The sequence below is a fragment of the Pelophylax lessonae genome (genome assembly GCF_965119305.1).
Source record: "Pelophylax lessonae genome assembly, chromosome: 2".
Classification (NCBI taxonomy): domain Eukaryota; kingdom Metazoa; phylum Chordata; class Amphibia; order Anura; family Ranidae; genus Pelophylax; species Pelophylax lessonae.
The window spans coordinates 572,190,327-572,205,481 of NC_138769.1; the positions used below are offsets into that span (position 1 = coordinate 572,190,327).

A 15,155-nucleotide genomic window follows, 5' to 3' on the forward strand; every position below is an offset into this window, starting at 1 on the left:
GAGAGAGGGGGGGTGACAGGGAGAGAGAGAGGGGGGGTGACAGGGAGAGAGAGGGGGTGACGGAGAGAGGGGATGACAGGGAGAGAGAGAGGGGGGTGACACAAAGAGAGAAAGAGGGGGTAAAACAGAGAGGGGGGTTGACGGGGAGATTGAGGTGAGGGGGGGTGATGTGGAGAGTAGGGGGGAGAGTGAGGGGGGCGGGAGGTGACAGGGTAGGGAGGAGTAAGTCCGGTCACAGTGCTCATCTTACTCAGTTCACCATGTAGCTGCTGGCTACTTAAATGAAACCTTCCAGCCCACACATCTCCTTCACACACAGCATGCACACACAGGCTGCACTGAGTGTGTGGGCAGGCACAGGGAGAGAGAGAGAGAGGGGGGCGGGAGAAGGCAGAGCAGATGCAGCCTCTCCCATTCCTAGAGCCCTGCTCACTGGGCTACAATGAAACAGACACACAGCCTTGTAACAGGGGGATGGGCAGGCTGAACGGAGGAGCTACACATTCCCCATACAGCACATCCCTGTTCTTACTCGCCCTCCTCATCATTCCACTCGCAAAATGTGAGCAGGCGAGTGGAATTTTGAGGGTGTATATATATATATATATATATATATATATATAATACACACACACACGTTAGTGTTACAAGGTCTCGGGTGTCAATGGGGAGCAGGAGTGTTAAATTTGGGGTTATCGATTTCACTCTCTCATACTGGTCACTGGAAGTTAAATGTACCTCATGGCAAAGAACTCTCTGAGGATCTGAAAAAAAGAATTGTTGTTCAACATAAAGATAGCCTAGAGTCCTAGACTATAAGAACATGGCAACCGTGCTGCAGCTCAGTTTCAGGGTCTTGGCAAAGACCATACAGTGGTTCAACAGGACAGGTTCCACTCAAAACTGGCCTCCCCATGGTCAACCAAAGAAGTTGAGTGCACGTGCTCAGCGTCCTATGTAGAGGTTGTCTTTGGGAAAAAGATGTATGAGTGCTGCCAGCATTGCTGCAGAGGTTGAAGGAGGTGGGTGGGTCAGCCTGTCAGTGCTCAGACCATACGCCGCAAATTGGTCTGCATGGCTGTCGTCCCAGAAGGGAAGCCTCTTCTAAAGATGATGCACAAGAAAGCCCACAAACAGTTTGCTGAAGGCAAGCAGACTAAGGACATGGATTACTGGAACCATTTCCTGTGGTCTGATGAGACCAAGATAAACGTATTTGGTTCAGATGGTGTCAAGCGTGGGGGCGGCAACCGGGTGAGAAATACAAAGACAAGTGTGTCTTGCCTACAATCAAGCATGGTGGTGGGAGTGTCATGGTCTGGGGCTGCATGAGTGCTGCCAACACTGGGAAGCTACAGTTCGTTGAGAGAATCATTAATGCCAGCACTGTGACATACTGAAACAGAGCTTGATCCCTTCCCTTCGGAGGCTGGGCCGCGGTGCAGTATTCTAACATAACGACCCCAAACACCTCCAAGACGATGACCACTGCCTTGCTAAAGAAGCTGAGGATAAAGGTTAAGGACTGGCCAAGCATGTCTATAGACCTAATTCCTATTGAGCATCTGTGGAGCATCCTCAAAGGTGGAGGAGCTCAAGGTTTCTAACATCCACCAGCTCTGTGATGTCGTCATGGAGGAGTGGAAGAGGACTCCAGTGGCATCCTGTGAAGCTCCGGTGAACTCAATGCCCAAGAGGGTTAAGGCAGTGCGGGCAATTAATAGTGGCCTCACAAAGTTTTGACACTTTGGTCCCAATTTGGACATTTTCACTAAGGGGTGTACTTACTTTTGTTGCCAGCGGGTTAGACCTTAATGGCTGTGTGCGGAGTTATTTTGAGGGGACAGCAAATTTACTTCACTACTTTACATTGTAGCAAAGTGTAATTTCTTCAGTGTTGTCACATGGAAAGATATAATAAAATAATTGCATAAAGGGGTGTACTCACTTTTGTGAGATACTGTGTGTATATATGTGTGTATGTAACTGTGTGTGTGTGTGTGTGTGTGTGTATGTATATATGTATGTATGTGTATGTATGTATATATATATATATATATATATATATATATATATATATATATATATATATATATATATATATATATATTTTTTTTTTTTTTTTTTAATAGTGTGTGTGTGTGTGTGTGTATATATACACAGTGTGTATGTGTGTGATCCTGCATTTACAGGTATCGGGCTCAAGTGCACGCTGCCGGTGGCTTGCTCTCGCTGTGATTTTACACAACAGTTCCTGTTGACCCCATGTCTGCTGGCACACGCTGATCATTCTGTACACAGGCAGAACGGCGATCTGTCTACGTAAACAAGGCAGATTGCCATTCTATCAGTACAGAAGACATGGATCCTGTGTTCCTGTAAAGCAGGATTACTGATCCGTGCCTTCCACTAGTAAAAGCACCTCCCTCACTACACTAAAACACCAGCTAGGCACACAGTTAACCCTTTGATCACCCCTGATGTTAACCCTTTTCCTAGCCAGTGTCACTAGTACAGTGACAGTGCATATTTTTAGCACTGATCACTATATTAGTGTCACTGGTTCCCAAAAAAAGTGTAAAAAATGTGAGTTAGGTGTCTGAGTCTACCACAATATCACAGTCCCAATAGAAGTCGCTGATCTCTGCCATTACTAGTAAAAAAAATGTATTAAAATTCCATAAATCTATCCCATGGTTTGTAGATGCTATAACTTTTGTGCAAACCAATCAATATACGCTTATTATATGATTTTGTTTTTACCAATATGTAGCAGAATACATATTGGCCTAAATTTATGAAGTAATTAGATTTTTTTTTTCATTTTTTTCGGATGTTTTAGAGCAGAAAGTAAAAAGCATTATTTTTTTATTTTTTTTCTGTCTTTTTTTTTTGTTTGTTTATAGCGCAAAAAATAAAAAATGCAGAGGAGATCAAATACCACCAAAAGAACGCTCTATTTGAGGGGAAAAGGACATACTTTTTATTTTGGAACAGTGTCGCATGACTGCGCAATTGTCTGGTAAAATAACGCATTGCCATATCGCAAAGAATGGCCTGGTCAGGAACTTGGTTGAATCTTCTGGAGCTGAAGTGAATATTAGATCTTACTGCCTTGCAGACTAATGTTCCGTTGGTGTTTAATGCAAACCTCACTCTACATAGCAAAATGTTCTGACATTTCCACGAAAGAAAATGGCTTAAGATTATAAGATAAATTATAAATATAAAATATTACAACCAATGTAAATCTTTCACTGCTAGCAGTATAAGAAAACGTATTCCACATACAGCAATTTTTGTAATCCATTCACCCGATACACCCAAAAGTTCCTTCTCCTTTACATTACATAAAGTTCATCTTGCAGAGAAGAGCTTACAACCTATGTGTGTCCCCGGATCCCAGTATATTAAACAGTCTATTCAACTAATGCGCCCAACATGACGTGTATCCACATAGAAATCAGGGTCATACTATTCCCAAAGGGTAACCTTAAAGGCTAAGCTTAATTAAGGGACTTGCATTCAATGAAAAGTATACCTTCTCCTGGTGGCTGCTGTCTTAGTTGAAATCTTCAGTCCTGTGCCCCAAATCTTCCCCATTAACCAGCTTCCCGTGTTGGGGAGATTAATATAGCCACTGGACCTGTCATAGGCACTCGTCAAGAATGCAGACTATTGCCTCGTTTCCACTGAGTGGTACGGTTTGGTTCAGTACGGTACGGTTCGAAACGGTACACCTTGCGTTTCCACTGCCAATAGTACCCTTTCATGATAGGCGTGGTGTAGCAAGAAAGCTGTGATCGACGATTCTCTGTCAACCAATCAAGTTCTGCAGAGTGTAGCTCCACCCTATTGGTACGGTACTAATGTGCTTGGTACCCCAACGAAAGGGTACCAAAAAAGTGGTACGGTTCGGAATTAGGGTACCATTCATAATGGAAACGGCATAAATAGCGTACCGAACCGTACCAGGAAGCTCAGTGGAAACGAGCCATAAGTCCGCTCCCCCTCTTCCATTCATAAAAGCTGTACAATAGGTTCCAGCAATGAAAAGCTATCTATGAATGGAGGATGGGCTGGATGAATGTAAAACCTCCTCTTCCGTGCATAGAGCGCTTTTCATTGTGGGACGCAATAATTCAGCTTCTATGAATGGAGGGCAGAAGGGGCGGGCATAGTTGGCACTCTTGTTGAACGCCTATGACAAGTCCATCTGCTTGTAGTAATCCACACCGCACTGGAAGTTTACCAGGAGGGGGGTGGGGGTACAGAGCACAGAGATTTTAAGGACAGCAGTCGCCAGCACTTACTGGACTGTGCTGGTTTAAAAAAAAAAATGCAGGCTTTAATTTCAGATTCTAATCCTTCAGCATTCTCAGCAGCACATAAACTCTGGTTCTGCTCTTTCTGCACTGCATGAAGGTTGCACCTCTAATCCTGCATTGCTCCATTTTGGTGATGTCAGAAGCCAAGACTCTGGTGGGCTGACATCTTTGTGCTGGGCAGGGGCATGTCAGCACAAGTCTGATCATTGGAGAACAGCCAGAAAACTGACCATGTGTGCTCTCATGCCTAGTGTGGTCAGGTTTAATAGGAAAGCAAAGAGTCCGGCAGGAACACCAGGGATTTCACACAAAGGAAGCAATACAAAGAGAACGGGCTTCTTTCTTAAGCAAGTACATGGTACAACAAGCACATATCAGAAATATGAAATGTTGGGGTAACATGCTCTTTAAAGTGGAGCTCCACCCAAAAGGGAAAGTTCTGCTTTAAGGCCGCCTCCCCGGCTCCTGGAGAAGAAGTGGCACTTTTTGGGGTGGGGGGGGGGGGCTCTTCTGCTCAGATTGCCTTGGCAATCAGAAGAAGTTGTTTCCTCCCCTCCCTCCCCACAGTCTTCTGGGACACGTAACAGGTCCCAGAAGACTAGGCGATTATTTATAAGGCGCAGCGCTGCTCGCACATGCGCAGTGGGCACCCGGCTGTGAAGCCGCGAGCGGTCAAAGCGGGGTGCCCACAGTTAACATGTCAACGTCTGGGACATATGACAGAAGAACGGCTGGAGTGAGCCCATTGCTGGATGGTGGGACAGGTGAGTGGCTGTTTATTAAAAGTCAGCAGCTACAATTTTTGTAGCTGCTGATTTTTAATTTTTACAAAGGAGACTGAAGCTCCTCTTTAAAGTAAAACACATTTAGACTTTTGTACCACTTTAAATACAGGAATTGGTTTTGTGTAGCAATGTTTGCAATCAACTTATTTTAGCTTTTGTTTTTTTAGCCAGCGACTGGGTTAATTGACTATGACCAACTAGAGGTGACCGCTCGTCTCTTCCGACCAAAACTTATTATTGCTGGGACCAGTGCATATGCACGACTGATAGATTATGCCAGGATGAGAAAGGTAGGTGGCATACCCTCTATAATAACTTTTTCTATTGTAGTGTGTTTTTTCTACTATGCTCATATTTTAATTTAGGCGGTTTGCTAAAGACATCATCCCAGCTTGCTCCTCCAGGATTCTTGGTGCAATCCCTTTGTCCTTGTGCAGTATTTTAACTCCTGATTTTATGCCTTTCCATTTATTGTGCGACCTTTGCAATATATATGTTCTGTTAACAACATTGCGGTTTTCTTAAGTCAAGATTATAATATCCTAAAACTGAAAACAAATCGTTATACCGCTCACATCAATATGGGACTGACAGGTGTTGCAAGATTCACAAATAAAAATAACATACATAATATATTGTGTGTGTGTGTATGTATATATATATATATATATATATACATATATACACACACACACATGTGTGTGTATATATAATATACAGGTGCAACTCCTAAAATTTAGAATGTAATCAAAAAAGTTAATTTCAGTAATTCAATTCAAAAAGTGGAACCCATATATTTTACATAGATTCATTACACACACAGTGATAGATTTCAAGTATTTTTCTTTTAATTTTGATGATTATGGCTTACAGCCATTAAAAACCCAAAATTCGTACCAATAAAAAAAAAAAATTGAATACAGAAATGTTGGTTTACTGATTCCCTATGGGGTTTAGGTCAGGCCAGTTTGCTGGCCAATCAAGCACAGTGATACTATGATCATTAGCCAGATATTTGTACTTTTAGCAGTGTTGGCAGATTCCAAGTCCTGCTGGAAAATGAAATCAGCATCTCCATAAAGCTGGTCAGCAGAGGGAAGTATTAAAGTACTCTAGAATTTCCTGCTAGAGGGCTGTGCTGGACTTGATAAAACCCAGTGGATCAACACCAGCAGATGACATGGCTCCCCAAATCATCACTGACTGGAAACTTCACACTGGATCTCATGCAACTTTTGGACTCTGTGCCTCTCCACTCTTCCTTCAGACTCTGGGGTCTTGATTTCCAAATTAAATGCACAATTTTTCACAGTCTGTGAGTATTTGGGGAGCCAAGCCATCTACTGGTTTTGGTCATAAAGTTCAAAGTTAGCACAACCCTCTACTAGGAAATTCTAGAGCACTTCATGCTTTTCTCTCCTGACCAGCTTTAAAAAGATGCTGCCCACACTACCAAAACTACCAATACCTGGTTTAATGATCAAGGTATCACTGTGCTTGATTGACCAGTAAACTCTCCTGACCTAAACCCCATAGAGAATCTGTGGGTTTTTTATCAAGAGGAAGATGAGGCACCAGACCCAACAATGCAGATGAGCTGAAGGTCGGTATCAAAGCAACCTGGGCTTCCATAACACTTCAGCATTGCCACAGGCTGATCGCCTCCATGACACGCCGAATGAATGCAGTAATTCATGCTAAAAGAGCCCCAACCAAGTATTGAATGCATACTATACTGTACATGGACTTACTTTTCAATAAGCCAACAGTTATGTATTAAAAATCTTTTTTTTTTTTTTTTTTTATTAGTCCTATGTAATTTTAAATTTTTTAGATACTGGATTTTTCACTAGCTGTAAGCCGTATTCATCAAAATAAAAAAAAAAAATGCTTGAAATAAATAACTGTGTAACGCATCTATATAAAATAGAGTTTCACTTTTTGAATTGAATTACTGACATTAATTTTTTTATGATATTTACATTTTTTGAGAAACCATACTGTAAAATAAGTACGAAAAGCTATTAATAGAAGTAGTACTGCTTTTTCATTCTAATATGCCCACGCAGGATGTTTGTAAAGCCAAACTGTGTGAAAAAATGAAGTAAATACTTTTAATGTCTTTAAAAAAGGTATGAGTACTACATTTTTTTACCAATTTTTTTTCAGCTCCCCAAAATCGGCCTGTCTGCCACCAGTATGCTGCAGAGAACAGGCCCCTGCTGAGTGACAGTGACAATTGTACATTCAGCAAGGAGCATTAGTCTTGTTGATTGCAGAACTCAGCAGGGGGCATATCAGACCTTCTCTACAGCATGCTGTTTGGGGTTAGGCTGTTTTAGGACAGCTAGATTACCAAAAAAAGAATATTGGTAAAAAAAAAAAAAAAAAATGTTGGTGCACTTAACATTTTGCAACATGTTAAAAACTTTTTTGCTTATAGAATTGTGGAGTTTTTCATGTAGAAATGTGGAGTTTTAGGGCTGGTTCACACTGGTGCGATGCGGGAAACCCTGCAAATCCACTGCAAGTTCCAGCATCGCACCCAACTCGCAGGCAGTACACACTGCCATATGCGAACCGCTGGGAGTGTCAATGTAAAGTTAATGACACCCCCAGATCAGTTTGCATATCGCAGTGCGAGCTGCCAATTCGAACAGGAATCGGATCGCATGGGTGTTAATACCCATGCGATCTGATTCTGGTGCGGACCAAAAGAAGGGTCCTGCACGAGTTTGGTCCAAATGCGATGCAAATTCAAACATACAATCTGTAAAGACATTGCATGTGATTTGCATAGCAGTGCGGTGCGAATCAGATGCAATGTCTTCCATTGCACAGTGTGAACCGGCCCTTAAGCAAACCTATTTTGCCTATGCAGAGCAAGGCAAAATGTGCACTTTATTGTTCCCTCTCCAACTCCCACTGGGAGCAAAGATACCTGGTAAGCCCAGATAATTAAGATTATGGGACTTGCACCCCTTCCTTTCGTGAGGCCATGTTAGTGATTGGTATAGCGCTGTCATATGGAGCACATGACCAGTGGCGAAACTAGACATTCTTTCACCTGGGGCAAAGACCCCCGCAGTACTGGGACGAGGTCATTCAGTGCCCAGGGAAAAGATGCCACCAACTCGGGGGGTTGGGTTCGGAGAGTAGGGTGTGGGATGCAGCACACTGCCCTGAAACATGTAGCATTCTATCCCGCAGTAAACTATGGGGTAAATGTGCCCCCCCCCCATTTAAGCCCTGGACATGACAGTTGTCTCCCCTAAGTAAGGTGTAACTAGATTACCTCAGAGCTTACACTAGCCTTCCATTCTTTGGCTTCTGTCAGTTGAAATCACAGGTTTGTGTTAAGGTGCAAACATTTACTATGCAATTTGGATTCATGCAGGTAATGATTACCGGGATAGTGAAATCGGCTGTTTACCAGAACAGTAGTATGTTCAGCTTCTCCTTCCTCTTATGATTGCATTGCTATGAAATGATCTCCCCTCCTACAGTGCATTGAGGTAGCAGTCAGTGTTTGCCCTAAGTAATGCCATCTAAAAATGTTGTTGGTTGGCCACATGCATGTCCCCTACATGAATGGCTGCATGTGACTTATTCATGCTTAAAAGTGACCTCCCAATCAGTCTGCTGTCAGCAAATTTCAGAAAGGTTGTATTTTATTGGCAGCATTTGCAGTTGTGTGTTGGTGTAGTCTGCATATTATTAAACCGGGTATTGCCAAAAACAGAGATGTTAAATGAAAGCGGTATTTAACCCCAAAACAAAAAAGTAATATATTGGAGTTTACCAATTCATAAAAGAGACTTTTACCCAGAAAAACAGCTTTCTCTTACGTCCTCCGACAGTCGCCGCCTCTTCATATTCGTCACATATGGGGTATTAGACTTTGCTCCGAAGGAGTAGCTAGGCAACAGAATATGTTAACGTTAAAGCTTTTAACATATCCCACCCTCAAGGGGTGGTCCCCTCAGTCAATACCCTCCTACTTCCTGCAACCATATCTCAGTTTTAATGTCTAGCTTGTCAGGAGTGGCTGGCTTTTCCTGTGCTGGGGCTTTCTGCCCCAGACTCTTTCTTCTTTTTGAATTCTTGTTTGAGTTTTCTCTCTACCTTTACTTAGCTGTTCTTTTTGTCAGCGTTAGTTAGTTCTTCTGATGAAGAGGATCATGCGGGCTGGGTCTCGGGCTGATCCCCCTGGTCGCAGGTTGTGGGTCAGTGGCTTCCCAGCCTGCCATCGAGCGTTCAGCCAGGTAACGCTCCTGGCACAGTGAACGACCCATCCCTGTTCGGTGCAGGGATGATTGGTGAGGTGGCTACCTCACTGGACGCTGTGCGGTTTCTTAACCCCCATTCTGTGCGTCTTGTATGCGACTCTCCCTGCCTCATGTGCAGCGGCTTGTTCGCCTGTGCGGGTCCCCCACGCCATGTGAGGTAAGTGTATTTATGTGGGGACCTGTCTGTCTGGGGGGGTGTCAGTCTGGGACTGTGTAACCTGCCTCTATTCACACTGTTTGTCTCCCTATCTCTCGGCTGCATGCTGTGGGCTGCAAGGGGGGGGGGGCTGTGTGACACTGTGTGTGTCAGCCTGGTCAGTGTGAGAAGCTGTGTGCTGTGGGGCATGTTTTTTTTGGCATGTTTGGGCATATACAGCGATCGCTGCGGCGATCTGACATGTGTTCTTATACAGGGATGACATGTGTGCATTACTGCACTGTGGAGCGGCGGTTTCGGCGCCATTTTGCCTACACTCGCTCCGGCCGCATGTTTTACATGCATGGCGGCCATTTTCTTGTAGCCTCCATAGGCTTTCATAGAGCGCCCTGGCAGCATCACTTCCTCTTTCCAGGAACACCGATCGAAGCAGCAGCAGCGGCGAGGGTCTCCTCAGGTTTTATCCTTCTGTTCTTGCTATCCATTGCCTGTGTTCAGTTTGCATATTCCCTGTGGGGGTCTCATTGTGCTTGAGTGTGGTGCGGTGGGCTGCGCTTGCCGCGCTTGCTTAAAGGGGCAGTTAACCCTTTATTGTCCGGCTTTATAGGGGCAATGGATTCTCAGGAGGGCAAATTTCCTACCGCCTTGGTGGAAAGCCAGGGGACCGCTGTTCCCCCCCAGGGGGGGATTTAGCCACTATTGTGGCTGGCCTTGCTGCTCAGGTGCAGATGCTGGTGGCTGCTCAATCTACTAAAAGGCCCAGAGTTGCTCTCTCCTCTGATTCTGAGGGTGAAGGTGATGGGGCTGTTATGGCGGGGGCCTCCTTATCGGGGTCCCGCTCCTCCCTAGATCTAGTGGGGTCCGAGGTGGAGGCTGAAGTTGAGGGGGTTGATAATTCTCCCCCTGGCTCGCCTGAAGAGCTTGCTATCATGGATGAATTGATTGCTTCCATAAAGCAAACGCTGCGTTTGCAGGATGAAGTGTGTCCCCCCGCTGCCTTGGCGGCCTATGGGACGCAGAGAAAACGCAGGACGCCGCAGGTTTTTCCCTGCAATGATGATTTTCAGAGCGCTGTTAAGGAACAATGGCGCAATCTGCGCAAGCCTTTTGCTGTACCAAGTAGATTCAAGCTGCGTTATCCTTTCTCGCCTTCCACTGATGAAAGGTGGTGTGTGCCTCCCCCAGTGGATCACGCAAATGCGGTTTTAAACAAAGCCACTGCGATTCCTGCCAAGGATTCCCCTGTGTTCCGTGATGCCACGGATAGGAGATTGGAGTCTCTTGCCCGTCATACTTATTCTGTTACGGGTTCTATGCTTAAGGCTCTGTTTGCTTCTCTCATGGCGGCCCAGGCGATCGCAAGTTGGACGCAGATGCTTAGGCGCGTCCTAGTGGCCGATTCGGCCTCGCCGGCGACCCTGGATATGGTGGATCAAATACACCAGGGTGTCATGTATCTGTGTGATGCGGACCTGGACCTGGTTCCGTTGGCTGCACGTGTGCACAGCGTGGCGGTGTTGTCTCGCCGCCTGGTTTGGTTGAAATGTTGGTCGGTGGACCAGTCCTCACGTAAGACCTTAGCCAATCTACCTTATGATGGGTCTCGCCTTTTTGGGGAGTCCTTGGATGTGTTGATTAAGGGGATCACCGGGGGTAAGAGCACTCTCTTGCCCCATTTCCCCAAGGCTAAGGGGGCTTCTGGGAAGAAGCATGCTAATTTTCGGCCCCCTCAGGGGTCCTTTCGTGCCTTTCGGCCGCACTACAAGGGCAAGCCGTTCAAGGGTCAAGGCTCTCAGAAGAAGCCCTGGTCTGGGAAACAGAAGTCCGGTCAATCCGGATCTGCAGCCCATAACAGTACGGCCTGAAGGGGCGCCCTCACCCAGTTTTGGGGTGGGGGGACGCTTGCTCGGTTTTCTTCAGCCCTGGTTGGCCCGTGTGCGGGACAGATGGGTTCAGGAGATTGTTCGATCTGGTTACAAGATCGATTTTCTCTCTCGGCCGGAGAGCAGATTTTTTCCCTCAAATCTTCAACTGTCTCCAGAGCGTTTACGGGACCTGCACCTGGCAGTGCGGGACCTGGGGGCTCAGGGAGTGGTAGTTCCGGTGCCTCATCGGGACAGATTTCGGGGGTTTTATTCCAATCTGTTCACCGTGCCCAGAAAGGAGGGCAAGGTTCGTCCAATATTGGACTTGAAGGCTCTGAACCGCTCTGTGCGGGTTCGCAAGTTCCGCATGGAATCCCTGCGGTCGGTGGTGGCTGCCCTGGTTCCGGGGGAATTCATGGCCTCCATCGATTTGAAGGATGCGTATCTTCACATCCCCATTTTCGAGGGTCACCAGAGGTACCTTCGATTTGCCATTGCGGATGATCACTACCAGTTCGTGGCGTTGCCTTTTGGTCTCGCCTCGGCTCCGCGGGTCTTCACCAAGGTGCTTGCACCGGTTCTGGCATTATTGAGGGCCCAGGGCATTTCTGTCCTGGGGTATCTGGACGACATTCTGGTTCGGTCTGCGACCAGCCAGGGTCTGGAGAAGGACCTGTCTGTCACGATGCAAACTCTGCAGGAGTTTGGTTGGACGATAAATTTTCCAAAGTCGACACTGAGTCCGTCGGTTCGTCTTCCCTACCTGGGAATGATTCTGGACTCGGTGCAGGCGAAGGTCTTCCTGCCGGAAGACAAACTCAGAACTCTTCAGGAGGAAGTCAGGTCCCTCAGGGACGTTCCGCACTCGTCTCTGCGGACGTGCATGAGATGTCTGGGATTGATGGTCTCGGCCTTCGAGGCGATTCCCTTCGCCCAGTTTCACACGCGGGGTCTCCAAGCGGAGATCCTGTCCATGTGGGACGGGCGACCTCAATCTCTGGATCTTCAAATCTCGTTGAGTCATCGCACCAGAAGAGACCTTCTGTGGTGGCTCCAGTCCCCGATGGTGTCCGGGGGCAAGTCGTTTCGTCCTATCTCGTGGACGGTGATCACCACGGATGCCAGCCTGTCGGGCTGGGGTGGTGTTCTGGGCGTTCTGTCCGCCCAGGGAACTTGGTCGGAGGGGGAGTCTTCCCTTCCGATCAACATTCTGGAATTGCGTGCGATAAGTCTCTGTCTTCATCGCTGGACGGACCGGCTGCAGGGCTGCCCGGTTCGGGTGCAGACGGACAACGCCAAGGGGGCACCAGGAGTGCCCGAGCGGCTCGAGAAGTGGCCGACATTCTGTCTTGGGCCGAGACTCATGTCCCGGCGATAACGGCGGTTCACATTCCGGGGGTGGAGAACTGGCAGGCGGACTATCTGAGTCGCCAGACCCTGGATCAGGGGGAATGGTCTCTCCACCCGGCTGTCTTCCAGATGTTGTGCGCGAAGTGGGGTCTTCCAGATTTGGACCTGTTCGCGTCTCGTCTCAACAACGAGGTGAGAAGGTTCGTGGCAAGGACGCGCGACCCTCGGGCAGACGCGTCGGACGCGTTAGTGGCCCCGTGGCATCAGTACAGGCTGATGTACGCGTTTCCACCGATTCAGTTGCTGTCCAGGTTCCTTCACAGGTTACACTCGGAACGCAGCACGGTGATTCTTGTGGCACCGGACTGGCCTCGCCGGTCCTGGTACGCAGACCTCGTGAATCTGGCGGTCGACGCCCCGTGGCGTCTGCCTCTTCGAGACTATCTCCTGTCTCAAGGACCGATATACCATCCTGCTTTACAGTCTCTGGCTTTGACGGCCTGGCTGTTGAGACCGAGGTCCTGAAGGAGAAGGGTCTCTCTCCAGAGGTCGTTCATACTTTGATCAACGCGAGGAAGTCTTCCTCGGGGAAGGTTTATTACCGTACTTGGAAGGCCTATTTTGCCTGGTGTGAATCCAGGGGGTTTTCACCCCGCACGTACTCGGTTTCCCGAGTGCTGTCCTTCCTTCAAACGGGTGTCGATCAGCGTTTGGCGCTGGCTACGATAAAGGGTCAGGTGTCTGCGCTGGCCGTTCTGTTTCATCGTCCCGTGGCTTCCAACTCCTTGGTTGGCACTTTTGTTCAGGGTGTGCGGCATCTGGTTCCACCTAGGAGGGATCCTTTGCCCCCTTGGGACTTGAATCTCGTTCTGTCTGTGTTGCAACGTGCTCCTTTTGAACAGATCAGGGAGATCTCGTTGTCTATGTTCAAAAAGGTCGCCTTTTTGGTGGCGATCACTTCGGCTCGCAGAGTGTCGGAGCTGGCAGCTTTGTCCTGCAAGTCTCCGTATCTGGTTGTTCATTTGGATAAGGTGGTCTTGCGACCTAATCCTTCTTTTCTTCCGAAACGAGTTTCGGAATTCCATCTTAATGAGGATATTGTCTTGCCTTCGCTGTGCGCGAAGCCTAAACATCCCAAGGAGGTGAGATTACATTCTCTGGATGTTGTTCGGGCGATAAGGGTTTACCTTAAATCGACTGAGTCTTTTCGAAAGACGGACTCCTTGTTTGTTCTTCCAGAGGGTCCTCGGAAGGGCATGGCGGCTTCGGCCTCTACCATCGCCAAATGGATCAGGCAGACCATTGAACAGGCCTATGCCTTGCAGGGGAAGGTTCCCCCTGTGCCTGTGAAGGCGCACTCTACTAGATCTCTGAGTACGTCTTGGGCCTGTCGTCATGGGGCTTCTGTAGCCAAGGTGTGTAAGGCAGCGACTTGGTCGACCGTACACACGTTCACGAAATTCTACACAGTAGATGTTCAGGCATCGGCGGATGCTTCCTTTGGCCGCAAGGTTCTTAGTGCGGCAATTCCCTAGGGTCCCTTATTGGGGACCTCTGGCTATTGGGATAAGTTTTTTATCCCCTGGTTATTTGTCTTTTCCTGGGTTGTTGCTCCTGTTGAGCACTTGTTTTTCCTGTTGCCCAGCTGGTTTCCTTCCTTTGGTAAGGTTCCTTTCTTTGATCCGGAGACTGCGTTGCCTTTTCGGCGCGGATGCGTTTCCCACCCCTCATGTTTGCACTGCTTTGGGACGTCCCCATATGTGACGAATATGAAGAGGCGGCGACTGTCGGAGGACGTAAGAGAAAACGGAATTTTTGTAAAATCTTACCTGTAAAATTCCTTTCTCTGAGTCCTCCGACAGTCGCCGCCCCCGCCCCTCTTTTGGGGTTTGGTTGTATACTCTACTGCTATTCCACTAAAACTGAGATATGGTTGCAGGAAGTAGGAGGGTATTGACTGAGGGGACCACCCCTTGAGGGTGGGATATGTTAAAAGCTTTAATGTTAACATATTCTGTTGCCTAGCTACTCCTTCGGAGCAAAGTCTAATACCCCATATGTGACGAATATGAAGAGGCGGCGACTGTCGGAGGACTCAGAGAAAGGAATTTTACAGGTAAGATTTTACAAAAATTCCGTTTTTCTCACACGTCCTCCGACAGTCGCCGCCTCTTCATATTCGTCACTAATGGGGTTATTGACCTTTGCTCCGTAGGAGTAGCTAGGCAACAGAATATATTAATATCAAAGCTTTTAGCATATCCCACCCCCAAGGGGGTGGTCCCCTCAGTCAATACCTCCTTGCTTCCTGCTTACCAACTCAGTTTCACATGCCTAGCTCAGGAGTATGCAGGCTGTTCCTGTGCTGGGGCTCTTAGTCT

At 47.3% G+C, this 15,155-nt stretch overlaps 1 protein-coding gene across 1 annotated transcript in view; it reads left to right on the forward strand.

Annotated features, from left to right (window-relative positions):
• The window catches only part of SHMT2 (serine hydroxymethyltransferase 2), a 230,782-nt gene that overhangs the window by 112,320 nt on the left and 103,307 nt on the right, over positions 1-15,155 (forward strand). Inside the window, exon 6 of the mRNA XM_082248353.1 lies at positions 5,281-5,403. Within this exon, the coding sequence (XP_082104479.1) occupies positions 5,281-5,403 (123 nt within the window). The remainder of the gene's footprint in view (positions 1-5,280; positions 5,404-15,155) is intronic.